We start from the raw sequence: 18,478 nt of genomic DNA, 5'->3' as shown, positions 1-18,478 counted from the left end.
TTGATGAAAGTGCATAATATATGTCATCGATGTACGTACTGACTTTTTTTTTTTTTTTTTTTTTGAATACAATGGCTCTAGATAATATATTAAAGAAATAGACATCGCTCAAACAGAAAAAAAGAACAAAAAGGAATGATTTTTTTTTTTAAAAGTAGTGTTGAACATTTATACGCAGTACTATTAAATTTGGAGCAAAACATCTGGGGCTAAAATTTCACCAGAACGAAACCACGTACGTTCCTTGCATCAAAGCGTTTAGATAACAGAGATTGACCTTATTCGAGTTGGTAAGAAGGTGGCAAACCACAAATTGAATACAAGCGAAAAGAATATAGTTCGAAGTGTCTGTTGTAGTTAATACAAGGAAATCAGAAGATATTGCTGAAATCCTAAAAAGATAACGCATCAACGCAGTTTATTACTCAGTGTAAGTTACGATTTACAGGTCAACGAGTTTTGTTTTGTTTCGTAATAGCCTAGTACGTGAGCGCCATTTTGGAAGAAAAACAGAAAGTCTGTAACTCTGAGCAGCCATATTAAGTTTTGTATTAAGAGAGTAAAGTAATAATTTTCATTTTTAGATTAGCTTTGTGTTTTTGCCTTTGTTATATCTATCATTTTGATGGCATGAGCGTTCTGTCAGTCCACTGGCTGGACAAATGTTTTGACAGACCACCCAAAAAATGATTGCATGAAGTGAAGAGAACACACATAATGTAAATTAATATTATTATCTAAAACATGCAAGCTGCAGCACCTATTCCATGATATCAACATAAGCAAATGTTTCGTATTTTGTGATGAATGGGCTATAGAGCATGTAGATGCAAAAAAAAAAAAAAAACAACAAACAAACAAAAAAAACAAAAAAAAAAAAACAAACAAACACAAACAAAAGTAAAGATACGAAAATTTTATATTTTGGAATTCCTATGTACAGCTACAAAACATTGAACATAATCAATCTATATATTTTGTGAAATAAAGCTTTTATTGAAGTCATGCACAGTCACACATGGAAGTTAAATGACTTTATTCTTTGAGATATCCCCGGTGACAACTAATGCACAATTTCATGAGCACAATTTTTTGTAGTGCCATCGCGCATTGAAAGGATGACCATTGAAAGCCACTTTGAAACAATGAAACTCAGGGATTTATCAATACTCTATTAGTCCCTTCACGGTAACTGTGGTAATAACGTTTGGCGAAGTTTTTGTTAACAGATAATTAAATGACGTATATTTAAGGCCTAACAATTACTTTTACGTCATATTTCACCAAACTATATCATTTTGCCTTGCAAAAGAGCAGTACCGCAGTTATCGTGAAACAGTCTATTAACTACCTGTAACAGGTACCTTTCCCCTCTGGGAAAAAAGTCAAAATTCCCCTTTTTATTACAAAAAAATTTTCTGATTACTCATATATTACACATTTAAAATTCATTTATTTATAACAGTTCCGGAAAAACTCCCAGATTAGCTCTTGGAATGCAGATTTTTGTTTAATTTATCTGAAAATATCCAGGAAGACATGTCCCCGGACTCCCATTGTATATATATTCATACCTCCAGCGCTAATGTTGAGCAACGGTTCTCTTTCTTCCCCCTTTACAGAAAAAGGGTAGTAAAATAAAATATCTAGATAAATCCCTTAACATGTTAACTATGCAGAAATATTAAAGCTGAACTCAACTTGTAAATAGGCATACACCATATCAGTTTTCCTATCATCTATATCAGCACTGGGGTATATAGACCTTTCAAATTCGTTACACCTGGTTGCTATTAGTTGGTCGTTGCGGTGTTTACTACATGTATATCTCATTTTATCTTTCTTAAATATTTCATTGATGGTGCATTTGTGTTTATTTCATTTTGTATTGCATTGACCTGTGCATTTTATATCAAATATCTTCTGATAACTTTTTTTCCTGGCGTGGCACAGGCATACAGAAATCATTTTTGTACATCACAAAAGTACATCACAAAGACAATGATGGAGACGTGAGCTCAGGTAGAATCCCTGAAGCATAATACTTTGAACGTGAACAAAGCTGAGGCTTATATAGGGGCTGGAGAAGGATAGTCTTGAGAAGACTAAAATGCCGGACAAAATAACTCTTCTTTTTTGAATCGTGTTCAGCTTTAAGTGTACACTTAAATTTTTAAATAGTTTACATTATACACATGCACTAAAATGAGAACAATGTCTGACATTTGTTATACAAGGTTTGAGGGTTTGTAATATTTACTAAACAGGTGATATGTTCTTGTTCCATCGGTCATGTGAATATTTCTGATAGTAGTGTATGTTGTCATCTAGCTTACATTATTGATAAATAAAACAAAAAAATTGAACATTTGTAACAAACTGACTGCTCTTGTTTTGAGAGATATTTAGGTGTCTAGGACAAGGTTGTTGGTAAAATATTGCTGTGCATAAGCTGTAGTAACTTTACTGAACTACCTAGATATGACGTTGTAATTGCATAATATAAGACGTAACCTAAAGGCAAACTTGAGTAGATAGTATTTTACTTTGAAGTTGAATTCAGGTGTCTTAATTATTCTGTTAAGCTTCAATGTGCTGCTATGGTGAAGAACATTTGCATTATTATCGTGAATCCTTTCTTTGATATTCAGCATATTCTAACAATAACAAAGTACAAGAATGTGCAATGCTCCCCACTACATGTCTACAGACAATTAAAATTTATAAATCATGTATATATTAGACTGGCACAAGTAATAAGAAAAATTTGAAGAATATATTATGAGATATTCTGTCTGAATCTTGCTGGGGCTAATATATAATTGTGGACTATTTAGAAGGGAGACATCAGCAATTATTAGGTCTGAGTAGGGTTGTCACTCGAGGGCGCTTGTGTCTGAAGGTGACAACCCTACTCAGACCTGATATTTGGTGATGTCTTGCATCTAAACAGTCCATAATTATTTTATTTTCCTGAAAAATCTAAATTATTTAGATAAAGTCGAAAATATCAGTCAAACCTTTTGTGTACTTTCAAAATATGTCCACAGACAACTTTGACATCACCGTTAGAAATTATTCTATACTGATCCTGCATCAAAGTTATATAAATATGAGTTATCACGCTTGCAACACTTAATTTATTATCATTCAAAGGGAGACAACACAGTTGTCATCCTGCATGTGAGGGAGACATCATCAATTGTCTCTCCTGCACATGACAAGCTCTAACCAGTCAGAATGACTGTAATTCTAAAAGATAATATGATTGATAGCACTTTCTATAATTGCCATGATGAGTGGAAAATTCTTTCATGTGTGGGTAAGATGAAGTTCTCATGAAATATTTACCATACAAATAAAATTCAGACTTGCCCCCAGAACTTTATATACAATAGGATACAATTGATTTGCATAAAAATTCACAATAATTTTGTTTATCACTTGTGCTGATGCGATTTTTGTGCAACATTAAGGAAATATTATAAGTCATATGATCACCGAAGTCATTTGCTGATAAAACTCTCATTGCAAGTTGAAATCAAAACCTAGCTCAAATTAAAAATGATTTTAATTTTTTTTATTGTTTAACGTCCCTCTCAAGAATTTTTCACTCACATGGAGACGCCACCACTTTCAGATGGAGAGCTGCAAATTTTGACATATACTTGGCACTCAGGGCCATTGAGCAGTGAGGGATCTTTTTTGTGCCAGCACCCACTGCGACTTAGGACCTTGGTTTATACGGTCTCATCCAAAGGACCGGTCCCACAGTGGGATTCGAACCCGCAACATAAGGATTAACCCCTTACTCAGCGACTCTAGAGCGAATGCTCCAACCACTGTGCCTCGTGGGTGACTAATGCATTTTAAGCCTTCAGACAACCTTAACATAGTGTGCACCTTGGATAGGTCTGTTACTTGTATGCCCTTGATTGTGACACTTAGACCACAATATTCTTGAATTTAACAATTTTCATGCATCCTCTTCAGCTGAAAAAAATGTTTGTTTTCACTTTTATATCATGTGTAGGTTACATTTCAATGCAGAAGTACAGTTAAACTTCAGTATTAGGGATAGAGAAATCATTGACATTTTGTTTTTACTAAGATTGACTTCGTTCATTGAACTTTATCTTTAATTTAATGATTTTATCTGATGGTCTTCCTGTGCAATGGCATTGCACATCATTTACTTTCACATGAATGCTTTTTGCAAAAAATTTTGGGAAAATGAGTATATTTAAACATCCAGACTTCATATTCAAAATACAATAAAGACATTATTTATGTGGCCAATTGCTCATATGTCAAGGTCAGGGGGAAAGAGTTGAATAAATCTGTGAAGGTGATCATCGTGTGACATATTTTTACAAGCATTATTTTATATAGAGAGAGAATCCCGCTATGGTAATTATATAGTCTTTTTAGCATGATTAGGTTGAAATGATATTAAAGGTTTACAGTTTGTTATATATTTAAAAATTGTTTTCTATATAAATCTACACTAAAAAATCTCTAACATTTCCAATATTTTACTGAGCAGTAGGTTAAAAATCAATGTTTGACCACAGAGTGAGATATTGGACCTGTAAATGAGATATTGGACCATTATGTCACACTGTGGGCAGCATCAGCTATAAATCTTATTTGCATTCATTGGTGTTCGACAGTGATGGAATTGACCAAGTTAAGCTGCAGTGAGTTAAAGGAAATTTACATCATGAAAACCGGCACAAGATACATGTATCTTAATAAAATAAAAGGTATATCAAAACATTAATTGACTGTGTACTATGGTAAAAAGGGTTTTGTCGACCCTCAAACCAAACCGTTTGCCTTCGGCTTAATGGCCTCAGGCAAACAGTTTGGTTCTTGGTCCAATAAAATGCATGTTACCCTAAAACCCTGTCAATAAATGTATAATGTTAAATTGATGAAAATTTTAGATTTAGATGTTAGACTTTTCAATATTTATCATGTTTATAGCAAGTTACAAATGTAGCGAAGTAAATCGGTCCCATGTCTTAACTAACTTGATAGGCAGTCATGATTAAAAGGAAAATTTGCTAAAGTATTATTTTTTAGGCATTTACAATACAGAAAATATGACTGTTACATGCCTCTTTAGAGCTTGGTACCTTTTCTTCAGATTTTTATGCCCCCTTCCCCCTTCTAAGAAGGGAGGGCATATTGCTTTGCTGCTGTCTGTTGGTCAGTCAGTCGGTCTGTCGGTCCACCAATAGTTTCCATTTATTTTCTTTGCAGAGGTTGCACATACTGGAATGAAATTTGGTATACTGATTTATCATAAGAATACCTAGGTCAAGTTCTGTTTTGGGTACGATTGAGAAATTTCAGACAGAGTTATGCTCCTTGGACTTAGAAAAATTCCAATTATTTGCAGTTGCCATTCATTTTCTTCGCAGAGGTTGCCCATACTGAAATGAAATTTGGTATACAGATTTATCATAAGAATATCTAGGTCAAGTTCTGTTTTGGGTACGATCGAGCAATTTCGGACAGAGTTATGCCCCTTGGACTTAGGAAAATGCCAGTGATTTGGGGGAGGGGGGCATCAGTGTTTCACAAACATCTCTTGTTTGTTTATACAAGTCCCAAGTGGTCAATATAAAAACAGATTAATAGATATGAGAGATATTTAAACATTAAAACGCTTTCTTTATATGTTGACAGCAGAAAAAAATTGATAAATGGTGATAAGTAGCATATATATGCAACATTTCTGCAATGATTGCAGCCATTCATCATCTTTATACTTACACATTTTATTGTTTATAACTTTGATTCATAATTCATATAAAGTAGGAGAAGGTACATGAAATATAGTATGACCACCGGCACTTCTTAAAAATGTTTTTCAATCTGATGTCTTGAAAACAACTGGATCTACCAATTTAACATGTTAATTGTATGTATTGAGTAATCAACAGCAATTGGTTTTCTTGAAAAATAAGGAGAGAATTCAACGGATGTAAATATCTTATGATAAGGTCTCAGTCTTCACAGTTTCGTATTCAGAAGATGATTAAAGTGTGTATAGGAGTTCCGAATTTGTTTGCCTGTCTTCATTTTTACTAAATATTCCATGTTTATAACTGGATGTAAATTTTTTTATGATAAGGTCTTAGTTATCACAGTTTCATATTCAGAAGATTATTAGGCATTGGAAAAATGTGTAAAGGAGTTGTCAATTGACCTGTTCTCATACTGAATATTCTCCCTTATAATTTAAGCAGGGAATTGCTTACCTCTCAGAGATATATTAAGCTGAAGACCTGTAGTAAAATCTGCTTATTGGAGAAGGGTATATAATGACATTTCAAAGTTTTTAGAAAACATTTATGTTCAAATGTACATGTATACTGTTGCTCATTTACACGAGGTAGGGAAAATATTAATTTTTAGCTCACCTGAGCTGAAAGCTCAAGCGAGCTTTTCTGATCACCCATTGTACGTCGTCCATCCATCTGTCCGACTGTCTGTAAACTTTTCAGATTTTCAACTTCTTCTCAAGAACCACTAGGCCAATTTTAACCAATCTTGGTACAAAGCATTCTTAGGTAAAGGGGATTTTAAATTGTTAAATTGAAGGGTCAAGCCCCCTTACAAGGGGAGATAATCAAGAGAAGACAAAAATAGGGTGGGGTCATTAAAAAATCTTCTCAAGAACCACTGGGCCAGAAAAACTGACACTTATATGGAAGCATCTTGGGGTAGTGTAGATTCTAAATTGTTCAAATCATGACCCCCGGGGATAGGGCGGGGTCACAATAGGGAATCCAAGTTTTACATTGAAATATATAGGAAAAGTCTTTAAAAATCTTCTCAAGAACCACTGGACCAGAAAAGCTGAAACTTATCTGGAAGCATCCTGGGGTAGTGTAGATTATAAATTGTTCAAATCATGACCCCCAGGGTTAGGGCGGGGCCACTATATGGAATACAAGTTTTACACTGAAAAAAATCGGAAAAATCTTTAAGAATTTTCTCCCTAAGTTTCACTGGGCCTGAAAAGCTAAAACTTATGTGGAAGCATTCTGGGATAGTGTAGATTCTAAATTGTTTAAATCATGACCCCAGGGGTTGGGTGGGGCCACAATAAGTATTACAAGGGGGGAAAATCTGGTGGGGATAGTGTAGATTCTAAATTGTTTAAATCATGACCACAGGGGTTGGGTGGGGCCACAATAAGTATTACAAGGGGGGAAAATCTGTTGAAGAACAGCATGGTCAAAGTTACTCAGGTGAGTGTTGTGGCTCATGGGCCTTTTATTTTTATGCTCTTCTTTGAAAAAGGGACCATAATGGTTTGCTTCTCTTAGGTGCTCTGTTTGAAGGGTAAAGTAAAACTGTTGTTGTCCGCTCAATACACTGGTCCCAGAAGGAATACGTGACCCCTATTTATATTGAGATCACACAGTCAAGGGTCAAACTAGTAGTACTCTGGATGTATGAAAATATTTCCTCGCAATGTATTGAGAACCCCTGCCATTATAGACATCACTCTTGGTACACTAAGACCCACTTTGGAATATATGACCCCTATTGAATTTGAGGTAACAATGTCAAAGTTCAAGGATCTAACCACTCTGGACTTATGAAAATATTGTCTGCTCAATATCTTGAAAACCCTTTGTGAAATTGCTTTGTCAAAAAATCACCTGGGTAGTGTAGATGTGATTTAGTGCTTTTTGCATTTCCAAATGTATTTACTCATGTATAGATACATGTATATGTGAAAGACACTAAATGGTGTACTTGATTTGGCATAAGTTGCTTTCCAACAACGACACTAAATACAATACACGGTCAAATGTAATATGGAAACAGTATCTTGAGAGCCCTTTGCTTTACAGACATAAAACTTGTTACATGGAGTACATGACCCCATTGATTATTAGGATCACAAGGTCAAAGGTTTTTAGAACCCTCTGCCAAACAGATATCAACCTATATCTGTGAAATGTGATTGTGCATACAAGTAGATAATATTTTTCATTATCATTGCAGATATTGTCAACAAAAGTTTACTCCTCAAGATAGCCACTCTGGGAGATACTGTATGTGTACATAAATTGGCGTATTTAAAATTTATCACAATCAATGGGTATTGCATTGTTGGCACATTCATGAATTAGTGCTACACACTAACGCGCCGTATATTGTATTAATAAATGATTTCTTAGCGGTATTCATGAATTAGCGCATCATTGTCCACGCGAAAGCCGCTAAAATATGAAGCCCGCTTTTTTAAGTACACATACAGTACTTTTTTAGGTCGACTGAGTCACTCTGGTGACTTATTGCTATCTGTTTTCGTCCATTGTTGTTGTACATAGTTTGTCTTCAATCGGTTGTAAACTTTCAAACATTTTTAGCTTCTTCTCTGGAACCATTGAACCAATTTCAACCAATTTTGGCATATAGCATCTTTGGGTGAAGTGGAGTAATAATTTTTAAATTCATGGCTTCTGCCCCCTGGGACTTCAGGGTTGGGGCTAAAACCATAAAAATTAATGCAATCTTTAAAAATCTTCTTCTTTACTCCTGGACATGAAGCAGTCAAACTGTTGACTAATTGTTATAAGCATTGAGTCCTCAACAAAAATTGTGAAATTCATGGCCTGAGGTTCAAGGGTTCTGGCTCTAATCCATGGCTCTAATGATTATAAAATGAAGATGCATTATTTCTTTAAAGATCTTCTCCTTTGCTCCTGGGTATTAAGCAGATAAACTAAGTACTGATGGGGAAGAGTGCCTCTTCCCAAATTGAGAGTTTCATGGCCCCTGGGTCAGGGGTTCCTGGGGGGCTTATTTATTATATACTGAAAATAAATTAATGCATTGAAAATCTTCTCCTCTGCCCCATGGTATTAAACAAACAAACTAAATAGTTAGTTATGATGAGAAAGGGTGCTTCTTCCAAAATCGTGAATTTCACAACCCTGGGTCAGGGGTTCTTTTGCTTGGGTGGGGCTCTATTGATTAATTAGCAAAAATGCATTAATGCTTTGAAAATCAAACTAAATGCAATAATATCAATGTAAATGTATTAAATATAATAATAATTAAATGTGCCTTTTCTTTGCTCCTGAGTATACCAGATTTTTGAAATTCTTAGGCAATTGCTTCGTCTGGCAATTGATTTTGTTTTATACTTCTATGGATCTTAGTATTTGGGAAGGGCTTGCGCCGCGCGCCATAGTCGCATTGAAGTGAAAATTGGCGCATTAAATCAACCGAGCTGGTTGGCGCCAGGCTGCGCATTCAAATTTTAACGATGTTAGTTGGATATACATTGCGTACGACTTTCTTGTTTGTTTTACTTTTGTTTTAAATGCAGTCATTTTAATACACCAAATCTCATTGTTTAAAACCCGGCAAAAACTGCTTCCTGTTACATGAAGCATATTTAGGACATCAAATGTACATTACCTCACTCATTTCCCATGTTTAATTGAGATTTTGACATTATTGATCCAAAATATGAGAAAATTATATTGTTTGCGGGTTCCATTAAATGTGCTACACTCCATACGTGAAAAATAAGCTTTGGTTTATAAAGAAACATGTTTCCTTTCCAATTTCACATTTGTTTCTCATTTTGTTTTTTCTTGAAATGGCCCATCAGAATATATAGATGGCCCATTCATTTTCAAAATGGCCCATTAAAAACGTTGACAGTTGCACCATAGTCCCATTGACCTTTAAGGCCTTCCTAATCACTGGGATCTTTTGCAGTGTTATACTCAGGTGACCGGTAATGTCCTTGTGCCTCTTGTTTATATACCTTTCTTGTTTATATTGCGGGACAGTAGAAGGAGCTATCTTGGCTCCTCCCGGTAATTTTCCAGGGCAAGGCTCCATGGGGTTGCCGCCTTTTGAGGAAAAACCCCTGGCCAGGGTGCAGGCCTCACCTCGAGTGAAAATGCGCCCACCTGCCCCGAGGTTGCCATCTCCTCAGGGAAGTCGTCTGTATGCCCAAAACGGAGGCATGGCACAGTCCCCTGACTCCCCAGCGTGGGTTTGTACTCCAGCGAGAGTACCTGGGCATGATGATGGCTTTAAGCCTAGCCCAGCAGGTCAGACGCAGCTGGATACCTCCAGGGAGGAGGAGACCAGCAGGATACTAAAAAAAGATGAGGGCTTTAAAGACAGTACTTTGATTGAATTTGAACGTGTCTCAAACAGAAATTTGAACAGTTACCATGAGAACCATAAAACTATACACAAGATAAAAGAGATAAAGAACCAAGATCATATGTATGAAAAGGAAGAGATCAAAAATCGAGATGATAAATCTGATAATCAAAAGAACAAGAACCTTGAGAATACATTTGAAAGACAAGAAAGCAAGAATCATGAGAATGCATATGAAAGAGATGAAATTAGGAGTGTCGTGTATGTTCAGGGATCATTTCATCAGGGAGATCCAATGTTTTTGGGCAATGCAGGAACTCAGTGCGTTCCTAATTGTTTAGCAGGGCTATCATATCATAAAGTGAAAAACAGTAAGTACTGGAATACAATGGATATGAACAAAATTTTAGTGACTGGTGATGAATTGTACACGTATTTGCAAAGAAGCTCAGCAATAAATAATAGGTATTTACTTGTACAGGAACTACCACACTTCTTTGAATGCTTTGATCGATCTTTTGAGTTTAGAACAAACGAGACATTATCAAGTGTGATTTTGCCAGGAAATGGATTCAACTTTGCAGAGTTTGGTGCATATTCACTAGATGAAGCATTAGGTATAGCTCTTGCTGAAACAGATGGATGCTTTGTATGCTTTGGGGGAAGTACGCTATTGATTGGCAAATCAGGAGATAGTTTTTTCTCATTTGATTCCCATTCAAGATCTTTAAGAGGATTGTTAAGTGTAAGAGGAAAGAGCTCAAGAGTTCTTTTTCAAAATGTAGCTCAGGTCCATCTTCATATTCACTCGTTGGCTATATCTATGGGGTATTCAAGAGATGTTGAATGCAATGTTACTGGGGTACATTGTAAAGTGGATGACATTTTGGATGCTAGAATTAATGCGAAACAAACTCGGGAGCATGTTGACTATTTTGTCGAAGAGACCACTGATAATTCATTCTCGCAAAAAGAAAGTAGTACTGAATGTGAAAATGATGAATTAGCTTTTGTTTCGATTGAGTGTGAACAATTCTTTTATGTTCCTATTGACTCTGTCATGAAAAGGGACTTATGTCAAGATTTGAATATTCCTCTCATATGCAGTGGGAATGGAGTTGACACTTATTGCTCAGGAAAGAAACTTGACAAGCCTAGTTCTCAGCAGGAGATTTTAGGAGATGGCAACTGCTTTTTCAGAGCTGTATCATTTAGTTTGACTAATTCGGAGGACTACCATTATGTCATCCGTAGTGCAGTTTGTAAGCACTTGCTTGAAAATGAGGTGGTATTCAAACCATTTTTAAGAACTGGAGAAAATACTGTAAAAGAACATCTGTCTAAGTCATCAATGTCTAAAAATGGAACTTGGGCAACTGAGTTAGAAATTTTAGCTGTGTGTCACCTGATAAATGTTGATATTTACACATATACCAGAAATCAATGGTTGAAGTTTTCAATTGAGAAAGAGAGTCCACATATAAAAAGAAGAACTGGTGCAATATACTTGAATCATCATGCACAAAATCATTACAATGTTGTTCTTGATGTTTGTGAAAAGAATGTTGATATGACAGAGGAAACAGTGTGTGAAAGCAGAACATTTGATCCAAAGTACTCGAAAAAGAAAATGAAAAATCGTCAACGCATGCAAGCAAAAAGACGTGTTTCTTCAAGGATAATGGAAAGACAAAATACTGTGGAAAAGCGTAAGCAATCAATGAGGAGAAAGTATCAAGAGGATGCTGAATTTCGGAAAAAGAAATTGAAAGCTGCATATATCAAGTACAAAGATGATGACGAATTTCATTCAGTTGTTAAAACAAGAAATCGAGAAAGATACGAAAAGGATGCTTTGTACCGTAGCAAAACAAAAAACAGACGTCAGAAAGAATATGCAGAGAATGAAGAAAACAGGAAAAAAACCAAGGAAGCAAGCTTAAAAAAGTATGCTTCAAGTAAAGCACATCAAGAAAATGTAAAAAATAGAAGCATTAAGAAATACTGGACTGATGCTGTACATAAAAAGAATGTTAAAGCAAGAAGTGTGCAGAAATACAAGACCAATCTTGTTCATAAGGAGAATGTGAAGCAAAGAAGTGCAGAAAAATACAGAACTGACACTGCACATAAGAAGGATCTAAAACAAAGAAGCAAAGAAAAATATAGAACTGATATTGTGTACAGAGGAAAAGTCAAAAAGAGAGCAATAGAAAGATACAAAAATGATGAAATGTATAGGGAAAAGATAAAGAAGAGCAATACGGAAAAGTACAGAACTGATGAGAAATACAGAAAACAAGTTAATTTTACAAAGAGATACAAAACTAATAAGAATTTCAGAGACAGAATTCTTAAATCCAAAGCAAGACTATATAGCACAGATGACAGTTTTAGATCAAGTGTTAAAGCTTGTAGTAAGAAACAATACTATTCTAGTTCTGATGCTAAAATTTTGAAGAAAAAGGCTGTTAAACAGCAAAGGGCAGCAAAACGTATCAAGTTGGAAACTGAAGAAAAAGTGTTGGAATTATTTAAGGAAAATGCTCTCAAAGGCATCGATTTTGTGTGCTGTTGCTGTCATCGATTATTGTTTGCTAATCAGGTACAGAAATGTGATCATCAGCTTTATTGTAATAATGAACGTTCAAGACATGTTGCAGATATGTGCATACAAGAAAAATATTTGCATAACTGCACAGCTTCTTGCCCAGAGGGCTGTACCAGGTCAGAATTATGGATATGCTATACATGCCATAGAAAGATGTTGAGCGGAAATATTCCTGCAGAGGCAGCAGTCAATGAAATGTATCTTGAGGATATACCGGAAGAACTAGCCAATTTGAATAGTTTAGAGCAGCATTTAATTGCTTTGCACATACCTTTTATGAAGGTAATGGCTCTTCCCCAAGGTGGTCAAAGAAATATACATGGCCCTGTTGTTTGTGTGCCTTCTGACTTGAAAAAAGCTACAAGTTTACCATTAAAGCACGGCGATGATTTATTATTGCGAGTCAAGCTTAAAAGAAAGCTCAGTTACAAGGGTTACTTTGAGTACCAGTTTGTAAATCCGAGCCACATATTTACAGCTCTAAGTTATTTAAAAAAAAGCAATCAATGGTATGAAAGCATCGAAATAAATAATAACTGGGATGGCGACTCAAATGAAGATGAGGAGGTGAAAGTAAACCATAACATGACAGTAGATGATATTGATGAACATCATCAGATTGCAATTGACACTTGTCTACAACCTGCGGATATTGCTCAGGAGGTTTTAGACCATTATTTTGATGACATTTACAATATTGCGCCCGGAGAAGGAAAGAATCCAGTGCGGATGTTGCAGGAACCAGGAAATGAAGCAAAAGCATTTCCCTGTCATTTCCCTAGTGGAAAATTTACTTGGAATGAAGACAGAGGAACAAGAATAACACTCTCTAGATACTTTAATAACAGGTTAATGAATGCAGATGGTAGATTTGCAAAAGATAGCAATTACATATTCTTTTGTCAGTTCATGTCAGAATTGAATCAAGTCATAGAGAAAACACAGATTTCGGTACGAAAATCATTTTCAAAAATGGGAAGTGAGAAGTTAGTTACTTCAAGCATGTTGCAAGATCCAGAAATTCTCTCAAGGTTATTACGAAATGATGAAGCGTTAAGATTTATGCAGCCTATTCGTGGAACACCAGCATATTGGTCGACTGCTCAAAAGGATCTTTTTGCAATGCTCCGCCAATTAGGAATTCCAACCTGGTTTTGCTCTTTTTCTGCAGCTGAACATAGATGGAATGATGCAGTTAGAACCATAATGAGACAGGAAAATGACGATAGAGATCCAGAAATGTTGGACTGGTCTGAAAAGAATGAGACATTAAGAAAAAACCCAGTGACTGTTGCCAGGATGTTTGAGCATAGATTCCACGTCTTTCATAGAGATGTTTTATCTTCTCCATCTGAACCTATTGGAAAAATCGTAGATTATTTCCAGAGAGTTGAATTCCAGCAAAGAGGATCACCTCATATGCATTGCTTGTACTGGATTGAAAATGCACCTAAACTTGACGAACACGGAAAGGAAGCTGTTTGTGATTTCATAGATAAGTATGTATCTTGTGAATTGCCATCTGAGAATGAGGACCCAGAGTTGAGAAATATTGTGTTGGCAGTACAACAACATAGCAGGAGACATTCAAAATCTTGTAGAAAGAAAGGAACAGAATGCAGATTTAACTTTCCGAGGCCTCCCTCTCTACGCACGTTTATTAGTTCACCATGTGAGAATGACAATGACAGTGCACTGAATGGTGAAGAGAATACAGATACTAAATCGACCAAATCCATTGCAAAAGACATTTTATTGCGTGTATGGGAGGAAGTCCAAAACGATTCAAATGAATTCAAAAGTTTAGAAGAAATTTTCAGTAATTTGTCTCTGTCTCAAGAACAGTATGAAGAAGTACATAACATGTTAACAAAATCGAGATCTATTGTTCTTAGAAGAAATCCTTGTGAAATGTGGATTAATCAGTACAATCCATGCCTTTTGAAATGTTGGGATGCCAACATGGATATTCAATTTGTACTGGATCCATTCAGTTGCATTGTTTACATTATTTCATACATTTCAAAGTCAGAGAGGGAAATGGGGATGTTACTGAAGCAAACAAAAGTAGAGGCAGAAGAAGGAAATCTTGATGCCCGTGAAACTTTGAAAAAAATAGGGTCAGCATATCTACACCATAGAGAAGTCAGCGCACAGGAGGGCGTGTACAGAGTTTGCAATTTAAAGATGAAAGAATGTTCTAGGAAAGTTGTGTTTGTGCCAGTAGGTGAAAACCCCACCCGTTTAAGTAAACCACTATCTCAACTAAAAGGACATAAAGGGGAAGTTCATGAAAATGGAAACGAGGAAGATGACGACGAAAACGAGATTTGGATGACAAATATAATAGAAAGATATGAAAATCGTCCAAACAAACCACTATTTCATGGCATGTGCTTAGCAGAATTCTGCTCTATATTCAGAGTGTTAGCTAAATCCCAGATTCCCAAAACTCAAAATGAAAATGTTTTTGAACTGCAAAACTCAAAGGGATATATTCAAAAAAGAACAAGAACAAAACCAGCTGTTATAAGGTATCCAAGATTTAGCGTTGAAAAAATGCCCGAGAAATATTTTCGGTCTCTATTGCAGCTATTTCTGCCACATTGGAATGAGGCTCAGTTAAAACCCCCTGGATTTGATTTATATGAAGGATTTTATGAAACTGGTCATATAAGAATAAAAGGAAAACGAAGTGTCCAGTCTGTCAAATCAATAGTTGACATTAATCATGCACAATATGCAGAAAATGAGGATGTGATCACAGAAGCTCAGGAGACTTTTGAAAACATTGGAGAACCTGAAGATGCATGGGCTAGCCTTTGTCCTGAATCAGAATTAATTAGACAGGAATGTTCTGTAGAAAAAGATAAAATGCACAGCTTAGATGAACATATTCCAGAAGTAATACCTGATATACAAAGTCAGAAAAATTCTGATGTGCTTTTTGAAATTCAGCAGAAAAATCATTCTAAGGATAATATATTACCTGTCTTGCAAAGCCTGAATGAAAAGCAGAAGGAGGTGTTTTACCATGTCCGTGACTGGTGTTTAAGGAAAATAGCTGGAGAGAAACCAGATCCATTGCATGTTTTCATAACAGGAGGAGCAGGAACAGGAAAGAGTCATGTCATTAAGGCTGTAGAATATGAGGCATCACGATTATTTTCTAGAATAATGTCCTCTCCTGATGGTATATCAGTACTTCTAACAGCTTTTACAGGAACAGCTGCGTTCAACATAGGTGGAAATACCATTCATCACGTGTTTTCCCTGACCAAGTATTTGCCGTTACCGTACCAGCCACTTAAAGAGCAAAGTCTAAGTGAAATAAGGGTGCATCTTCAAGACTTGCAGATTCTAGTAATAGATGAAGTGTCGATGGTGTACAAAAAACTCCTTTATTACATTCATGAAAGACTTGTTCAAATAAAGAAGTGCAAAGAGCCATTTGGTGGTGTAAGCATTATCGCTGTAGGTGACTTTTATCAACTCCCTCCTGTAAAACAACGAAAAGATGAAAGATTGTTCAAAGAAAATGCTTCATATCCTGTGGACTACTGGAGAGATTTTTTCAAAGTTGTTGAACTGAATGAAATCATGAGGCAGCAGCAAGATATACCCTTTGCAACAGCTTTAAACTCACTTCGAATTCGAGAAGCAGATCAACCGTTAGCAAGCGAAGCACAATCAATGATTCATGAGTGTATAAGAGAGGGACCAGAGGATGTTCTTCATGTGTATCCAACAAATGAAGAAGTAAACAATTATAACCTCTCAATGTTAAGAAAAAATTGTGAAGATCTGGTCGAGATTGAAGCAAAGGATTTCCAGAAAAATGCAACAACCGGGAAATTGATTTTGAGAGAGAAACCATTCAGAAGCTCGAAAAAAGATAATCTTTGTAGTAGTTTACTTATGGCTGTAAATGCAAGGGTGATGCTTACCAGAAATTGTAATGTAGAAGACGGACTGGTCAATGGAGTTATGGGATATATTTCTCACTTCCAATGTGAAAAGAACTCATCTAATATTATAGCTATAGGAGTAGTCTTTGACAACAAAACTGTCGGTAATAAAACAGGTAAAAGAACTGAAAAAGGAAATGTTGTGCTAGTTCAGAGGGTTCAGGAAGAGATAATTGAAAAGAAATTAAAAACAGTTGTAAGACACCAATTCCCCTTGCGGTTATCCTGGGCATGTACAGCTCATAAAGTACAAGGAATGACGGTTGAAAAAGTTGTGGTTAATTTAGACCGAATGTTTTCACCAGGACAAGCGTATGTTGCACTGACAAGAGTAACATCCAAAAAGGGGCTGTTAATTGAAACCAATAAGAAACAAGAATTGCAGAGGAAAGTGTATGCTGATTCAGAAGTGAAAACAGCACTAGCTGAAATGCCCAGAGTAAAGCTTTCAAAATATTCCATCAAACCATCGGATAAAACAATTATTTTCCACAATGTCCAAAGTTTAAATGGCCATTTTTCAGATCTTCAACATGACATCCGATTCAGGGAAGCAGAAATTATTTGCCTGACTGAGACATGGTTAAGACCTGATCAGTGCACAACAGAATTCGATCTGGGAGGATTTGCTTTTCATCATACACCTAGAAGAGATGTATATGATGAAAGCAATGCCCAAGTACAAAAATTGCGTGTTTCAAAGGGTGGAGGTGTGGCACTATACACCAAACAAAGTCAAAATAAGAAATTAGTCAGTCAACTACCAGAGAAGAATATAGAAAGTATGGCCGTAAAATTAATTGAAAATGATATAACTGTTGTTACTGTGTATCGCCCAAGCACCCTCAGTATGTCTTATTTTCTGGAGCGACTCCAAAAGCTTGTAGAGCATTTCAGATTATCTACAAAACATCTCATTTTTGTTGGGGATTTCAATGAGGACGCAAAATGTGTAGGGCCAATTCAGACTTTATTGAATAAAGAAGGTTTCAGACAACTTGTAAAATTCTACACAACAGAAAGTGGAACCATTCTTGATCATGTTTACGTGTCTGGGGCCTTGCAGGTAGAAGTGATGAGGCTACCAACATATTACAGCTACCATGATGCCTTAGCCATGACCATTGTAACAGCTACTTCATTTCCTTGAACGAATCAACGAAATCATTTAATGTTGCACAGAATTCGAAAAATTAGGCAATGAAAACAATAGTTGATTTCGTTGCCCTTTTTAATGTGACCCGATTACATATAATGAAGGGTAATTTTGAAAGTCTTGGACTTAATTCTTATTGACTTGGTAACGGTGAATATCGGACTTGTTCAGTAGAGCTGCAACACTTTACTCGAAGAACGGCCGCAAAAAGTTCGCACAACAAACGCGAAGATGTGTCAAATGTATTAGTAGATTTGACAATTTGAATTTTGGTATCTGTATTTAGTAAAACGTGTATTAAGCAACACCATTACCCTGAAACTAGCTGTTAATACAACTCACTGAAGTGTAGCGTTGAAGTAAAAAATGGAAACACGTGCGTAGAACATGACAAACGTAACATAGATTACGAGTGTCATAAAGACCAACCAAAAATTGAAGATGATAGTTTCAAGTGTTGGCGCTCAGATAAAAGTTCTACAGAACCTGACGTAAGTTGTCTTCGAAACGAATACTAAACTTGTACACGAAAAATTGTATAATCTCTCAATGAGATTGTTGGGGATTTCAATGAGGACG

General features: G+C 35.9%; 1 protein-coding gene across 1 annotated transcript; it reads left to right on the top strand.

The window, feature by feature from the left end:
* Positions 1–9,889: 9,889 nt before the first annotated feature.
* On the top strand, positions 9,890–17,893 carry LOC133199982 (uncharacterized). The gene has a single exon (XM_061335759.1). The coding sequence runs from the start codon at positions 9,890–9,892 to the stop codon at positions 17,891–17,893; it is 8,004 nt and encodes a 2,667-aa protein (XP_061191743.1).
* Positions 17,894–18,478: the final 585 nt, after the last annotated feature.

Source organism: Saccostrea echinata, unplaced genomic scaffold, assembly GCF_033153115.1.
Source record: "Saccostrea echinata isolate AGI-Se365-2 ecotype Australia unplaced genomic scaffold, CSIRO_AGI_Sech_v1 ptg000036l, whole genome shotgun sequence".
Classification (NCBI taxonomy): Eukaryota; Metazoa; Mollusca; class Bivalvia; order Ostreida; family Ostreidae; genus Saccostrea; species Saccostrea echinata.
Note: the sequence above shows the minus strand (reverse complement) of the source record. Positions and strands in the feature narration are given on the sequence as shown.